At 30.8% G+C, this 16,670-nt stretch overlaps 2 protein-coding genes and 1 long non-coding RNA gene across 3 annotated transcripts in view; 1 reads left to right on the top strand and 2 right to left on the bottom strand.

Annotated features, from left to right (window-relative positions):
* LOC108734803 (probable multidrug resistance-associated protein lethal(2)03659) overlaps nt 1-5,392 on the bottom strand; it is a 14,090-nt gene extending 8,698 nt beyond the window's left edge. Inside the window, exons 1-4 of the mRNA XM_025979789.1 lie at nt 5,254-5,392; nt 2,318-2,545; nt 1,767-2,200; nt 3-159 (exon numbers count right to left, since the gene is read on the bottom strand). Coding sequence (XP_025835574.1) covers nt 3-159; nt 1,767-2,200; nt 2,318-2,545; nt 5,254-5,330 — 896 coding nt within the window. The 5' untranslated portion in view covers nt 5,331-5,392. The remainder of the gene's footprint in view (nt 1-2; nt 160-1,766; nt 2,201-2,317; nt 2,546-5,253) is intronic.
* A 4,202-nt stretch (nt 5,393-9,594) lies between these two features.
* On the bottom strand, nt 9,595-13,857 carry LOC108734817 (SUN domain-containing ossification factor). Its single transcript, XM_018466511.2, has 4 exons — nt 13,524-13,857; nt 13,261-13,470; nt 10,925-12,779; nt 9,595-10,862 (listed from the first exon to the last, which is right to left on the bottom strand). Exons 1-4 carry the CDS (start codon nt 13,607-13,609, stop codon nt 9,801-9,803), a joined length of 3,213 nt encoding a protein of 1,070 aa, XP_018322013.1. The 5' UTR covers nt 13,610-13,857; the 3' UTR covers nt 9,595-9,800.
* A 275-nt stretch (nt 13,858-14,132) lies between these two features.
* On the top strand, nt 14,133-15,836 carry LOC112906129. Its single transcript, XR_003232176.1, has 3 exons — nt 14,133-14,220; nt 14,488-14,637; nt 15,443-15,836. It is a non-coding gene; the product is annotated as an uncharacterized LOC112906129 (long non-coding RNA).
* The last annotated feature ends 834 nt before the right edge of the window (nt 15,837-16,670 follow it).

Here is a 16,670-nt window from a genome sequence, read left to right as displayed (position 1 = left end):
TCCTGCGAATTTGTCCCAGTTTTTTCATAAATAAATTTTCTAGTGTATACACTTTCACTACTTTTATAGCATTTAATACTTCTTGAGTTAATTTTAATCTTTTATCAGTCATAATTGCTGTTTTTGCTCGTATTCTAGCAGCTAATTTTCCCAAGACAGCTAAAATGGAAAGATAATTTTAAAATCATAAATCAGCTGAGAATAAAAAAACTGCAAAACTTCACTCCACTTTTTGAAATTTCGGAGATTGAGTTAGGTTACGTTACGATTGCGGTTCAATACGTATTTCAAGTCGAAATTTCGAGTAACAAGTCAAAATTTTAAAAGTAAAATACGTCATTCTTCGCCTTCGTGCCACTTAAAAAATAAATTGATTTTATAGTTTATATTGAATGAGTTGTAAAATAAGTGTTTTAATTTTAAAAAAAAATTCACAGTTTAAATTCATTTCTTCACTGCCAATTTAACCTTATGGAAGCCCTAGGCTCTAGGCAATAAAAATATATTTACCCCCTTTTCTAAACTATCTAACTAATGTATTTGTAAATCTACGAATTAGGGTATGTTTAGTTGGAGATACGAGCTGCGACCAAGACAGCGTTAAGACTTGGGATAAATGATTATATTTTCAATCCTGGGATAGTAAACTGAATTTAGTCCTGGCTTACTCGGCATAAACTAGAGCGATTTGCATGATGTAAGAAAATTTGAAGCCAGTATCATTGTAATCACTACATAGTATAAAACAAAGTCGCTTTCCCGCTGTCTGTCCCTATGTATGCTTAAATCTTTAAAACTACGCAACGGATTTTGATGCGGTTTTTTTTTAAAGATAGAGAAGAAGGTTTATATGTATAATACATGCATAATATAGTAGGAAAACACTGATAATTTTAGAGGTTTCTAATGTGATGTCGAAAAAAAAAAAATTTTTGCGCTTACATTGCAAACGCTGGCTGAACCCTACGAGATAGATCAAAATAATGTACTACAATATTGTACATCTTAAAAGGGTCTACAAAAAAGTCCGCGATGGTATATGTCTATCTCTTAGGGATAACCCACAACAACCATTTTTATCCTTTACTTTTTATGAGAAATAATGACTTATTTACGAAGCGATTTTAAGCAACACAGCATTAATTCTTATCCAATTAAGTACCTTAAATACATTGTGCATTAATATATATCAATATGGCCCTTTACAGCATGTAATTTAAATTAATATTTTCGAAGATATTACAGATTTAAAATGCAGGGACATAGCGGTTGCGGCGGTACCGGCCGGGAGGCCGGTTTGTATTGTCTAATGACAAAAACACTGTGAATGTTGTATATAAAGACATTCTGTAGTACATTTAGTATGTTCAGGGGGTATCTTTTGAAGATTTCCCCTTTTCGATAATAATCTAAACAAAACAAAAATATATTTAGTATCAGCATTGCACCCGTGCGAAGCTGTGGCGGGTCACTAGTATCTAATAATAAGAAAACAACTTCGCTTCGTCGGCTACACGAAGCTAGTATGCATACCAGAATAATAAAATCAATAGTGGGTGTGCTAATACTAGCTCAAAAAATCCATCATATTAAACTATTCTGGCTTACTAACTTTCAGATTAGATATAAAACGAAGCGAAAGTTGCAAAATTGCGAGCGTATCAAGATAAGATAGTTTAATCTGTGTCATCCGTACTTTTGCCGCGAAAAGTTACTTCCACTTTTACAAGCACGATTATAACGTGTTTTCCACATAAAATACTTACCCTGCACTGGAATAAGGAAAACCAAAAACCCAACTCCAGCAAAGGCGGAAACGCCAATTTGAAGATAAATTATATAAGTCATTAATCCAACATGCATTACACCAATCCATATATCATGTGCATATTGGGGTGCAGCATTGAAGCATAAAACATCCTTTGTTATTAACGTAATCGCATGACCGCTAGTAAATTTTAAAGTTGAAGCACTGCTTAATCTTAACGATTTTCTATAAATTAGTCCACTTAACGCAATATTTATTTTCAGCACAAACTGATGAATATAAAAGATTTGATTATGTGTGAATAAAGTCCAACAAAATGTGCTGAATAAAAATATAAATGCATAAAACAGAGCCTCTTCCCTTTCCATTTTTTCTACTTTGTTCGGATCGAAATAAGAAATCATTTTCCCAACTGATAGTGGCTTTACAACCCTAGAAACAATTAAAACTATTACAGTTGTCCTTATTGCAATTGTCCTTTTACCATTTCAACCGTAAATTTTGAGTCAATTGATATCGTGTTGTTAAAAGTTTATCTGGTAAACTTACATCAAAGCAGTTTTTACTATGAAGACAATGATTCCGTATGCCATGTATTGGAGGCCGAACATTTTAAATAAACATGCAATTACAGGCAACTTTTTCTTCTTTGTCTTCTCCCATTCTTGCTCCATTCGTTCTCCTAGGTTTTCTGATTTATAGGAGTCTAACACATCATAAATATCTCGTTCATAAATGCCCCTTCTGACTCCTTTTTCAAAAATTTGACGAGTAAAACTTAAAATGAAAAATAAATTACTTTGAATTTTCTTTTAAAGTTCATATTAATTTTTTTCCCTGATAAGATTATTTAAAAAAAATCAATCCCAACTATTTCAGGTAAAAAAAGGTGTATATCTTCACAATATTCCCGACGTTTCAGCCCTCGATTTGGGCCTTCTTCGAGGATAAATTGTAACGTTGTATAATTTGCTATTAGCAAACTTTCTTAGTCGCAGTTAGATTTAAATTAGTTAAGGATATTGTAAGTACTTATTAGGGGAATGATGAGGATACCGTGGATTAGCGATGCAACGGAAGTGTCATAACGGAAGCAGAAGCCGAAACAGAAGTAAATAGTAAATTTTTGTAAAAGCGGAAACGGAAGCGGATGCGATTACAAATTTTGCATTTCGCAATGAAATTATTAGGAGAATTGGCTAAGGGTAGCTGAAAATGTTGGACGTTTCTAGATTAAAGTAGAAAACTAATAAGAGAATAAAATTTGGAAAATATCAGTTCAGTCAACAGATATAAGTAATAAATTTTTACGACTTGTTTTATTATTTCGATAAATTGATTTTCAAAAAGATGAGAAATAAGATTTTGTTAAGTTCTGATAAGCTTCCGTTATAAAAATCCGGAACCAGATGCAGAAGCGAATGTGAAAATGTATGCGGAACTTCCGTAATTGTGGAAGCGGAACCAGAGGTCTGTTGTAACATTACTGTGGATAGAGAAGATTAGAAATGAGGATGTTTTAGAAAGAATAGGAGAACAGAGGACTGTATGGAAGTCAATAAGAAATAGACAAGATAGGTTGATACGACACCTTCGCAGACATGAAGGTCTAGTCAGAGACATATTAGAGACAGAAACAGGAGTTAAGAGGAGTAGAGGTAGTCCTAGATTGCATTACTGTTCACACATAGTGAAGGATGGGGATGTTCTAGATTTAGAGAAATGCGAATGTTAACTGAGGATGGAAAAGAGTAGAGGTGCGTATCCAACCAGTCTTAGGATTGACGCCCTTATGATAATGAATATCTATACTAATATTATAAGGAGGAAAGATTGTAAACTTAGATATCTCCGAAAGTGCCCATCCAATTTCAAAAATTCATTCATCTGTATTAGTCTATATCTATAGTAATCTATAGTAATATTATAAAGAGGTATAATTTGTAATTTATTTGTTTGTAGGGTTGGATATAGAAGGTAATCTCCGAAAGCTTTGATCCAATTTCAAAAGTTCTTTCACCAATATTTGGAATTGACCTTCAGGGTGAACATGGACTGCATAGTAAAACGGTGGATGACCGCTACCTTAAAGGTAAGAGACATATATATGAATGCTTTCTATAGTGCCCCACGAACGAATTGTAAATGAAACTAGTTTGAAAATTGTTACCAATTACAAAACTAGAATTAGTTGTTTAATACAGTCGTTTGAGAGCAAATTCCAGGACTTTGAAGTTTTTCTTAATCCTTTCGTAATCAGTTATCCTGCCAAACTCAGTGAACTGCTAAATCATTCTGCAGTAAAAAACCTTTTTGCATATAAAATAAAAGTCACAGACTTCTTTAAAAAGATTAAGTGATGGTTTCTGGAAATTGTTGTAATAATTGACCTTGCTTTTCAATTTTTAAGTAGTTTTATATCAACATATGTTTGGGAAAACTTTTTCATATCTTGATTTTGTTAAAAATAAGAACCTTTCATCATTAACTGAGTAACATACAGGGTGTTCCACCTAAGGCGATTTCATCCATAACTCTGTTATTATACATTTAATAAAAAAATGTTTTTACAAAAGTGACCATCTATTCTAATTCTTTATAATATAACCAAAAATTTCCATGCTTTTTAGCACGCTGTTTTTCAATACTGAAATCTCAATTTTTGAAAATACAAATTTATTTTCATGATATTTCTCTCCTCTTACATCTTTGTAAAATCATTGTTGCAAGTAAAACAAAATTGCAAACAACGGTCTCTCAGATAAATAATTACAATTTTGTAGAAACTATTGGATAAATTGATCTGTAATATTAACTATATGTTAAGTATAAAACCTTTATTCTTATGTAATCATAAAGTTGCTTCATTTTTACAAAATATACTATTTGACGTTTATGGTCAGTTTTCTAAGCTATTAAATGATTCTAACGACTTCTGTCGTGCTTCATTTTGAAGGTATTTTCAATCGCTACACGACCATTGCTTCAGAATTTCTATCGAATCCTATATTTTTTACTTACTAGCGAAATACCAAAAAGTGACCATTTAAAAACCAACAAATACAAAAATATTTTGGCATGTAACATACAAGATATGCATCTATTCACCTATTATCTAAACTGAAACACCTGTCAGAATCCTGTTCCTGAAGGCAATAAGTTGCAAAATTGAAATTTCGACAGATCCCTTGGTAAAGAAATTAATGTTCTCTTGAGTTTTCACGTGTCATGCAGACGTGGAGTCGATATACTTAATTAAAAAGGACATTGTTGAATGATAATTGTTCCCACAATTAAAGGCAAATTTTCTATAGATAGAGCTTACTACACACAAACAAAAGCATGTTAGGCTACGCTTATTTCAGACTGAGAACGTAAACTATGATTGGCCGGATATTTTAATTAGTGCATATTTGATTGTAGGAAAAATCGAAAAACAAAGAAGGAAAACACATTTACAAAAACAGAGTAGTTGAAACGCTTACAAAAACGTGATAATACTGAGAAAATTTGCGTTAACTCTTGGGTTGGTTTCTCTCTTGCAATCCGGATATTCCTTCATGTTTCACTACAATATTCACACCTTTACAACACAAGTGGTACTAATAGGTTTATACTTTTCTTAAGTATCGGCCACTTCAGATTATGCCACTCATCTTATCTTAATCACTAACTCGTATCTATTTACTTAGTTTTAATAGTATTTTTCGCATTTAAGTGAGTAGGTAAGGTAGGTATTGAAAAGTAAAGAAAATTAATGAATTAGTTATAAAATAGAAGCCTAAAATGAAAAGAGAACTAAAATTTTTACTTGAGTCACTTTTTACTGACGAATCATCTATAATATCGTCATAGTTTGTGGAGTTCATTTTCATCAGTTCATCAGTTTCTCCAATTTCAATTCGAGTAAAAGTAGCGCAAAGATTCATCATCATATGGTCGTCAGCCCTAAGACTGGTTGAACACGTACCTCCACTCTTTCCTATCCTGAGCTAAACTTCGCATTTCCCTAAAACTAGAACAGCCCACATCCTTAACTATTTGCGAACAGTAATCTAATCTAGGTCTACCTCAACCCCTCTTGACTCCTGTTATTGCCTCTAATATGTCTCTGACTAGACCTTCATGCCTGAGAAGGTGTCCTACCAACCTATCTCGCCTATTTTTTATTGACTTCCATAAAGTCCTCTGTTCTCCTATTCTTTCTAATACCTCTTCATTTCTAACCTTTTCTTCCCATGTTATCCTCATCATCCGCCTATAACACCACATTTCGAGCGCTTCTAGTCGTTTCTTTTCCGGCGCGCTCACTGTCCATGTTTCGCACCCGTACGCAAAGATTGGTCGCTCAAAAATATGGATAGATTTAGTTGTTGATTCGGGTTTCTCCTTAATAGAAACGTGTCATCTACCTTTACAAATCATCGGGATAATGTTACCCTAGGCCGAAAACTATACGGCGTATTGGTAAAACCACCACTGATAAGTAATCTTTAACAAATAAAAAACAATACAATAACTACATACCTAGTTTGTTTGTTTTATATAATTTACAGTGAAAACGATGTTACAATCTATCAAGAAGAAGATAAGAAAATTAATTTTCAAAAAGTGGTTGATTACTTTGCATTATAATTAATAATACTTAGTGTCAAAGATCATCGACGACCACATAAGCCAAATTTTTCTATCCCTCGGAAACAGTATTTTTTTCTGAATAAAAGGTACCTTACGTCCTTTTCTATACTTCTGGCAATGTTTGTACAAAATTTCATGATAAGTTTTACCGGCGGCTTCACTCGTCTTGATGTCCTAAATATGTGTCAAAATTCATGGACGACCACATAAAACTAATTTTTCTATCCCTCGGAAACAGTATTACTATCTGAATAAAAAGTACCCTATGTTGTGCCTATTCCGTGCCCCTGACAATGTGTGTACAAAATTTCGTGATTGGTTTTACCTGCAGCTTCACTCGCGTTGATGTCCTAAATACGTCTCAATGATCATCAACGACCACATAAAACTAATTCTTCAATCCCTCGAAAACAGTATTTTTTTCTGAATAAAAGGTACCCTATGTCCTTTTCTATGCCTCTGACAATGTGTGTGCAAAATTTCATGGTGATTGGTTGAATAGTTTAGGCGTGAAATGGTAGCAAATAAACAAACTAACTTACATTCGCATTTATTATTATTCGATTTCAATGACACCAATCAAGAACAGATTGCAAGGTGGATTATAACTAGGGTTGCCACCCGTACTTTATTATAATGTATTGTACCCTATTTCGACTGTGCGTACGTTATACTTTACAAGACACATAAAGTACTCAAAAATACTTTATTTAAGGCCTTAAGTAAACATCGTAATTTTGTAAGCGATTATTCGAAATTCAGAGTATTTTTACATCAATAATATTGCACAGAAAAATGGCAAGTCATATTTACGGAACAACCTGATTTCCCAAATCTTTTCAAAGTAATGTCACTTTTGCTGTCCGTTCCGGCCACTTCAGCATTTACGGAAAGAGTATTCTCTGTTATGAACGCAAAGTGGCGGGACGACAGGAATAAAGCTTCATTAAAACTAATTAAAAATGAACTTTTAGTTTACTTAAATCTTTGTTTGCCATGTTTAGAGGCCATTTGTATTTAAGAGCGACAGCAATTTGTTACTGGCTGCTAGGTGTAACAAAAAATATGTTTTTAAAAACAAAAAATAAAATACTTTATTTTTATGCTGAGTACTTTTTTTTTACCTTTTAGTCGAGAAATACTTTATGTAAAGCCTGAAAATGTGGCAACCCTAATTATAACTGATCAGAATACAATATCTGATTTAGTATTGGGATTCGTTAACTCTATTTTAATGAAAATAAAACAGGAAGAGAAGTTTGGCGAACTCTTAAGTGTACATATGCACCACGAGAGCCTGCAGTTCCTTCTGGGAAACTACAGGAGGGAGATGCCGTCCATTTTTATACTGATAATTTCCTTGACGATGCATATAAATGAAGTGGCTTTATAGACCGAAAACTATTGCTAGTAGTATTATTGTATAAACTTCCTGATAGTTACGACAGATTTAAAGTTGCAACTGAATTTAGAGACGAATATGTGACTACAAAAGCATCTTATTCGTTTGGAACTGGTACATATCTTGTATAAAAATGAAAATAAGGATAAATTTGCGCCTAGATCTCTTGAGATTCTTATTCCAAAAAAAAATAAAAATGAATAAAAATTACTAATAGAAAAACTACACGTAAATTTTTGACCTCTGTAAAACAATTACATATCATCAATAATAAGCGATAAAACAAAACGGAAAAATTTATGAAGGATTTTGTGTTACTGACAGCTCTTAAATGTAATTTAAAATAAACGTTAAACAATTATTTTGATTATCATAAGGGTTGAAAAAAAAAGTACGTAGGATTTTGTAATGATGACAGCCCTTAAATGCTATTTAAAGTAAGCATACAATAAATTTTTAATTGACGAAAAACGAGTTAAAAATTTAACGTAAACAAGCGCACCTAAACTTACAAATTATTTTGAACATCGTGAGGAATGAAAAAAATTTAAAACTGTATGAGACATTTTGTGATGTTGAAAGCCCATAAATGCAATTTAAAATAAACATAAAACAAATTTCTAATTAACGAAAAACGAGTAAAAAATTGTTAAAAGATAAAAACGCACGTAAATTTTGAACTCGTAAAACAATTGTTTTAAATGCCGTAGCCGGTGAAAACATGTAGAAATGTGTAGGATTTTGTTATGCCAACAGCCCTTTGAGTGCAATTTAAAATAAATATGTAATAAACTTTTAATTGGTGAGAAACTAATGAAAATTACTAACAGAAAAAAATGCACGTAAAACAATTGTTTCGAACGTCGTAGCAGGTAAAAACTTCTAGAAATGTATGTAGGATTTTGTGGTGCTGACAGCCCTTCAAGTGCAATTTAATATAAGCATATAATAAATTTTTAATTGGTGAAAAATTTGTAAAAATTACTAACAAAAAAAGTGCACTTTTGAACCAGTAAAACAATTGTTTTGAATATCGCAGCGGACGAAAAAAATTTAAAAATGTATGTAGGATTTTGTGATAGTAATAGGTCTTGATTACAATTTAAAATAAACATCAATTGACAAGAAACGAGTAAAAATTGTTAACAGAAAAAAGCGTCCGTAAACGTTTGAATTCTGTGAAACAATTATTTTGAACATCGGGAGGAATAAAAAAAAATAAAAATGTATGTAATGGTGACAGCCCTTTAATGCAGTTTAAAATAAACATGTAATAAATTTTTAATTGACAAAAAAGAAGTAAAAATAACTAACAGAAAAAAGTACATGTAAATTTTGGACCCGTAAATTTGAAAATGTATGTAGGATTCTGTAGTGGTACCAGCCCTTGAGAGCTATTTAAAATAGGCATAAAGTAATTTTTTAATTGACGAAAGACAAGTGAAAATTACTAACAGAAAAAAGCGGACGTAAATTTTGTGCCTGTAAAAAAATTACACATCACACCATGTATCGATTCAGTCTCAGTACTACAGTGAGTACTACAGCTCGCACTAAGTTCCCTAGGGATGTTAACCGCGAAACGTCAGATAAAAGACTCTATCGGTATTCTCACCGGAGGAAAAACATTGATCTGCAGTGTACTCTTGATTTCGAAGGAATCGTCCTTATAAGAATTACTTAAAATAAGGTAATAGATAAGGTAATAAAAAATAACAAGTAATGGATAACAACTATTTTAATTTTTATTAAATACTAATTGTAAGTCAAATTCTTCTCACAAAATATTGAAAATAGTAAATTATCACAGTATCCTTACCAAGCTCCAAAAAAATAACTTAACAAAATGCTATACTACAGTATGTGCAATAAATAAAAGTAAATAAAATATTCTAAAACGATAATATAATGATCGCATATATATTTATATCAAAGTACATATTGATATAGTGGAAAAGGAATCTAGTCTATGAAATGGAAAAGTAACTTCAGTTAGTGAACTTCGTTTACTTTATGTTTAAAGCTTAGCGATTTCAATATCTTTTTCAAAGCTCCTTTTTTATCTCTCTGATTAGTTAAAGGATTAGCTAATTCCTCTGAACTATTTAAACTGTCAACAAGAATCTCCTTCTTTTTCTTATTATTGGTAAGATCAACACTTGACGATTTTTTGTGATTGCTACAATTATTCTTAACAGTTTTGCTGTTGGACTTCAAGTTTCCATCATTTTGTATACGTGATGTTAATGCTTGCACTGGATAATTGTTTTCTTTAATACAGCCATCGTTAATGTTTGGCTTCATTTTATATTCACTGAAAATAAATGGATCAGCTCCTGTATATTCCTTTTCATCTAATACAAATGGAACATCTTGTATTTTATTGGGAATGTAATCTGGCTCATAATTACAGGAACTTAAAGACTCCATTTTATTTTCGGGTAATTTCATAAAGGGAAATCCAACTTCAGTATGAATAGTTCTATATTTATGCTCTTCATTGATTACCTCTTCTGCTAATGTTGTTGTTGATTTTGAACGTACAAATGTGTGGGATTTTTTCCTTTTCTTCTTCTTATCTTTTCTTTTCTCGTTCATTTCCGTTTCCTCGATTAATAAATGTTGATAACCAGTATTCAAAATGTCCTCGCTACGTCTTCTTTTCTTTTTTAATAAAGTCTTGTTCACGTTAATGTCGTTAGCATTCCCAAACTGTGCTTCAGTTGTCTCCTTAAGCCCAACTGACGATTGCCGAAAAAGAAAATTTCTCCCACAAAAAAGGCAAAGAAAAAGCGAGATAATTAATACTACTAACAACCAATATAACAAAGTCAGCCAAAAATTTCTCTCTGCTAGTAACACTTCGATCGCTGCTGTAAGTTGTGTTAATTGATCTTCAAGTTTTTGTGTTCTTTTTTCGTTTTTAAAATTTTCCTCGTTTAAATTCGTTATCGTTTTATCTAATAAACGTTGCATTTCCTCGACCTGCTTTTTATATCGTTTGCTTAATTCTTCCAAATACTGGCTAGACAACGACATATTTCGTTCCAAAGCCTAAAAAAATAAATATAAAATCAAGTTTACTGGATTAGAATTATAAGCATTAAAATAAGTACCTTTATCCTATTTGTTAATCGCACAAAAACTGATTCCTTATTTTGTGATTGTGGTCCTACTGGGGGTACAGTAGTTACATGCACTTCACCTTGATTTTCAATTCCTTCTGAAGAAAAATTCTCTAGAGATTCGTCCAACTCAATATTAATATTAGAAACATCACTGTCCAAATTTATTTCAGCATTTGTTAAATTTTTATCATGTTTAATTTGAGAACTATCTAAAGCACTTGTAAAATTAGATGACAAGTCAGTAATTTCCTCTTCGTTTTTAAGATTCACATCTGTCTTATTTACATGTGAAGAACTTAAATTAAGATCTCTTTTTTCTTCAGAATCAATCATTTCATCTTCTTTCTTAAGATTCTTTTGAGAAGATAAAGCGCTTTCTACAATATTCTCCATTTTGCCTTGGAATGTCTTATCATTATTTTCTTTTGGCAAACTTTTTGTGCAATTAAAACAGTGAACAGTAGAATTACGAACTACTTTATTCTCCAACACAGCTAGAATGTTACAAAGTGCTGCTACGTATTTTGGAGGAAGAAACATTAAAACTAAATAATGAATTTTAGCCACAGAATCCCCATTTCTATAGAAATTCAAACCATAATTACTGCACAAGTTTAAATTTTTAAAAGCAATTTTTAAATTTTCATTACTTATTAATGCATGTAATACTCTAGATTGGCAGCTGATAATATTATAAACATCGGCATACATTTCATCACTGCAATTATTACAAACCAAAATATGTGTTGGAGATACACATTCTACGCTTTTTTCAAATGTTGGTATACTTTTATTACTGCCTACAGTTACTGTCTCATTTGAAATATTTCCTTTTTTCCCTAAAACTTGAGCAGCCTTTTTTACTATTGAAATAACTGCATCTGTGGCTGAACTAAGTAGATTTCTAGGAACATCCTCATGGTCAAAATCTAACGTTTCATCATCATCATCTTCATCATATATATTGTGAGAGTGTGTCTGCTCTTCGGTTTGTAAAACTTCAAACTCTGAAGTTCCAAACACTCTGAACAATGAAATTGGGCAGTAATGTTCTGATCCATGATGAGTGTGCATTTCAAACTTGATAAACTTTCCAAACAAATAAGGATGAAGATCAAATGTTTGAATATCTCTTTCATCTTTGGCTGTAAAATGTCCGACGTTTGACCAATCTCGAGTTGGAAATCTATCACTTACATATATACTAAAATCTTTAGGCGATGACGAAAATAATTCAAAATTAGCTAAATCTATCTGTTTTGCTTGTATAGCTTCACAAAGTTCTACAATAAACCAAATACGGCTAGTACACTTGTTAAGCTTATATTCATCTCTAGAAGAGGATAAAACAGAACCTGGACTGATAGCTTCAGGATTTGCAGCTATAATTTTAGCTCCACAATCAGGAGATGCATAATTTTTAGAGCGTTTTTTCACAGATTTTCCGTTTATCTGTGAACTCTGAGTAGAAGAATTAACTTGCTCTTTATTTTTTTCTGCTTGCTCTAATTGTTTCTGAGCCCACTCTGAAAATGAAGGAATTTCTTCTGTTAAGTTTTCCTTTGGTCTATCAACTACTAAATTTTCAGTCTTTCCAGTTACATTATCTTCAGGAACCCCTTCACTATCCAGCTCTTCTACATTTGCATTATCAGTAAAATCATCCTTTGTTAACATTTCAAAATTTTGAGGGGTGGGTGAATTATCATCAGCATAATTTTCTTCTTCTGCATTAGAACTTTCAACTTGACTAGAAGTTTGTTCCTGTACTATTTCAGCATTTCTATCTATTTCTGTTGTTGTATCCATCAATGTAAATACATCTGCCTCTTCTTCAGTCACACTGGAAAAGATATTTANTATATATATACTAAAGTAGAAGTATATAATTGTTATAAAGTAATTAAAATACTTGTTGTTTTTAAATAGGCTTTACAATACCAAGGTTCTTGGTGTATGAGTTCTTTTACACTAATAAAGAATCTTGCAAAACTTTAGATAAGATTTTAAAGATTTCAGCTTCTAATGATTTTACTTCATTTAGCACACATCTTAAAATATAATAGACAAAATTTGAGATTACAATCAAACTTCTGTATGCAAGCAAAGACATACATGCAACTAATCCAAGTGATTACATCAAATATTAGTTTATTTAAAAACAATTGTTGTTTCCCCATATAAGAGAAATAACTCTCTATACTACTTCAGTAAAATACTCTTATTTTAAAATTAACATATAACTGACCATACACATCATAAATCCTTTAATTCTGTCCAGTAAGTTAGAACTATTACATATCAATATACTTTTCAATAATTACCCGTTAGAAATTCCCGAATTCTGAGCTAATTGTGAAAAAGCAAATTCAGTGGATCCTTCAATCCCAATTCCATTCACTGCATTATTCTTGATTTTGCTAGAATTCCTTCCAGTTAGATTAGTTACATCGATAAATGGTTTATTTCTAGGTGATGAATTATTTGTAAGATCATCCTCTGATAGAATAGTGTTACCTACAGTACGAAAATTTCTACAAAAAGAGAAATCCTTATTACATAAAAAGGATTTTTCATAGTCACATACCGTTGAAAAAGAGTTGTGTATAACAAGAACTGAAGCAAAAATGCAGAAAACATATTCGTCGAAGTGTTTTCTTTGCATTTTACCATTATTTGAAAGCTTCCTTAATATTTTTCATTAGGTGTAAATATATTTTTTAACTGACGTGTAACATATTTAATGAGGTTATGAATACTTCATATTTTCGAAAACAAAATCTTAGGAACTTGAGTAACTATCAACTGTTAACATTTCGTGACTAATGCTACGTAAACGGTTGTAGAATTTAACCAAAAAATTAATTCCGGCTTTGAATATGGCTTTGAAATAACTACTGAATTAACGTCTGATTAAAGTGTGATAGGTACTCAAACTACTTTACTGTTGTTGTAACAGTAAATTACAAATTAACTTTGGTTTTGGACATCAAAGTTGACAAATAAAAGTTATATATTTATTGTGCCTAGTAGTTATAAAAAAGATTTTTTATAAACTTCAATTTATTCTGTTGCTATACTAAAACATTTTTTATTGAAAACTTAAAATTGTTAACCTCATCTGTAAATAATTTAAAAAAGAAAATAATTAAAATAACTTTATAATATCTATGAATTAAACCAATCCCATAGATAAAAGAATGGAACTGGAACTGGCAGCCAATATGCCATTATTTGACCTTAGTTGGTCCATGCGTTGGCCCATATTGGCTTTTTACTTGCATGTAAGTTTGAAAAGTAATATATTAAAATTCTTGAGTAAAAATTTCTGCTCGAAGTCAATGGAATAGTCAAAATATAATTATATAGCTGATTACGATATGTTTTTTTCGGAAACTTTATGATAAGTAAATGGGTTATCTAAATTTTTCTTTGTAAAAAAACTTGTGTTCATTAGATTTGACTTAATTTATATGTAATTTATCAAGTATATACCATTTCCTACGATTTTATAACATGGATTAAAACATTTTCTATTTTTTTTTTTTCAGAAAATGGTACTTATAGTATGTCCAGCAATTAGTGCTGTTTTGGGACCACTTCCTATCAAACTTTATTATGGTTATAGGACCCGGAGTAAACTCTGGAGGTAGTAACGATTGTATGATGAAAAATAGGACATGAGCAGATTGGACCGTAAGGTAAGGTTGCTTAAATTTGATGAATGAACTGTTTTAATAATCAAATAGACTAATTTCTATCTGTTTCTGGTATTTGCTTTGTTTTTATTTTTTATTATATCTTAATTTAGTAGTGCATTTAATCTGTTTTTGTGCTTTTCAATGCAGTTTGAGCTGTGAATAAGATGATAGCACATCACGTTTACTCTAGCTTGAGAAATATGTAGGTAATTAAAGTAAGAATAGGTAGAATAAACAAAAAGTTCAGACAATATCAGAGTGAATTCATTCATAATTCTTTACTGTACATAGGTGTATGCTTATGCTAGAAAATCAAAACTTCTGTGAAACAAAGTAGATTCACTGCATACCTAAAACCCTACATAAAAAATTTTATTAATTGTTTCTGGTTGTAAGTGTTTTAATTATGTATGTCNATACAACCTTTTTGTGCATTTAAATATAAACAGTTTGATGAAATGGTAACTATTAAAAAGAAAATAATACTTATTTAGATTATAACTTTGACTTTCTCTTGATTTGTAATAGGTGTCTATGTTAAATTTAATATTACTGTTTAATGTAAAAAAAATTTATATACACCTTATCCAGTGTAAGTGACGCTATAAATATTTTTAGAACTATTGCAGAATTACCTATGAGTTGACGAAAGATTGTATCGAATAATAAAGCATGGAAAGCTTTTTATGTATTTTTAATAATAGTAATTACATTTATTTTATAAAGTTTTTTGTTAACAAAATTACTGTTTCCTTTTTTCTGCAAAATTAGTATTTTTATCTTTCATTAGTTTTTCTTTTCACAGATAGGTACATGTTGGAATACATGTATTCCTGTTTTTGTCAAACGAATTTTCCTTTAGGAGTTCAACCTGCAGAGACAGTGTATTCCCTTCCTGTCTTAAGAAACCTTGTTGTCTAAACTAGGAACGATTCTATGGTGAAAAATAGGACATAACAGATTGGATCAAAAGGTAGGATGGTTTGAATTTGATGAATGAACTGTTTTTGCATTCAAATAATTGGACTAATTTCTGGCTGTTTCTAGTACCTGCTTTATTCATTTATTTATTCATCAACTAGGTGAGATGGCTGAAAATATTTAAAAAGAAGTATGTACGTAATGCTTTGTTTGAAACATTCTGGTAACTGTTTAAACGGTTCTGTAAAGTTGAAAATAAGGTTTATTACTTTCAATATATATATACTACAGTAGAAGTATATAATTGTTATAAAGTAATTAAAATACTTGTTNTTTTCAAAAAACAACTTGAATTTTATATTACTTTTCGAATAACCCTCGTATTTGGCTCAAAACTGAAAATTTTCATAAATTTCAACATTTGTATTAGGAGAGCATAAGTTGCATTCGGTCTTTTTCAAAAAACTTAAATTTTCCATTACTTTTCGATTTCGATTTTCGTTCATATACATGATGCGACTTTGAACGGAAAAACATAAAAAACACCATAAATGGTCATTTTTGAATAAAAATAAAGCAAGCCACAGCTAGTTCTTATCATTTATTAATTACTTATCGTTATCAGTTGTCATTTACTGATGAATTAAGGAAAAATTTGTCCTAGTGTTCGATTTCGGTTCCCAAAAAAAACCCATGTATAGCTACCTGTCGATTGTTTGGGAACCAAAATAGAACTTCTGCCAAATATTTTTGCTTAATTCATCGATAAATGATAACTGATAATATAGATTAACCGATAAATGATATAAAGAGCTCCTGCTTGCTTTATTTTTGCCAAAAAATTATTATTTATGGTGTTTTTTACATTTTTTCGGTCTTAAACGACCCACGTTTATGAACTAAAATAGAACTTTTGTTGAAAATTTGTGCTTAATTCATCAATAAATCACATCTAATATCATATATTATTTAATAAATGATCTAAATACGCTCTCGTTAGCTTTATTTTTGCAAAATAATAGAAATTTATTGCTCCAATTGCGTTTTTTTCTGTATAAGATTTTAAATTCAACTTTTACTGAAAATTTTTGCTTAATTCTTCCCTGTTGATG

Source organism: Agrilus planipennis, unplaced genomic scaffold, assembly GCF_000699045.2.
Source record: "Agrilus planipennis isolate EAB-ADULT unplaced genomic scaffold, Apla_2.0 scaffold80, whole genome shotgun sequence".
Lineage (NCBI taxonomy): Eukaryota > Metazoa > Arthropoda > Insecta > Coleoptera > Buprestidae > Agrilus > Agrilus planipennis.
This window is presented reverse-complemented; position numbering and strand designations above follow the sequence as displayed.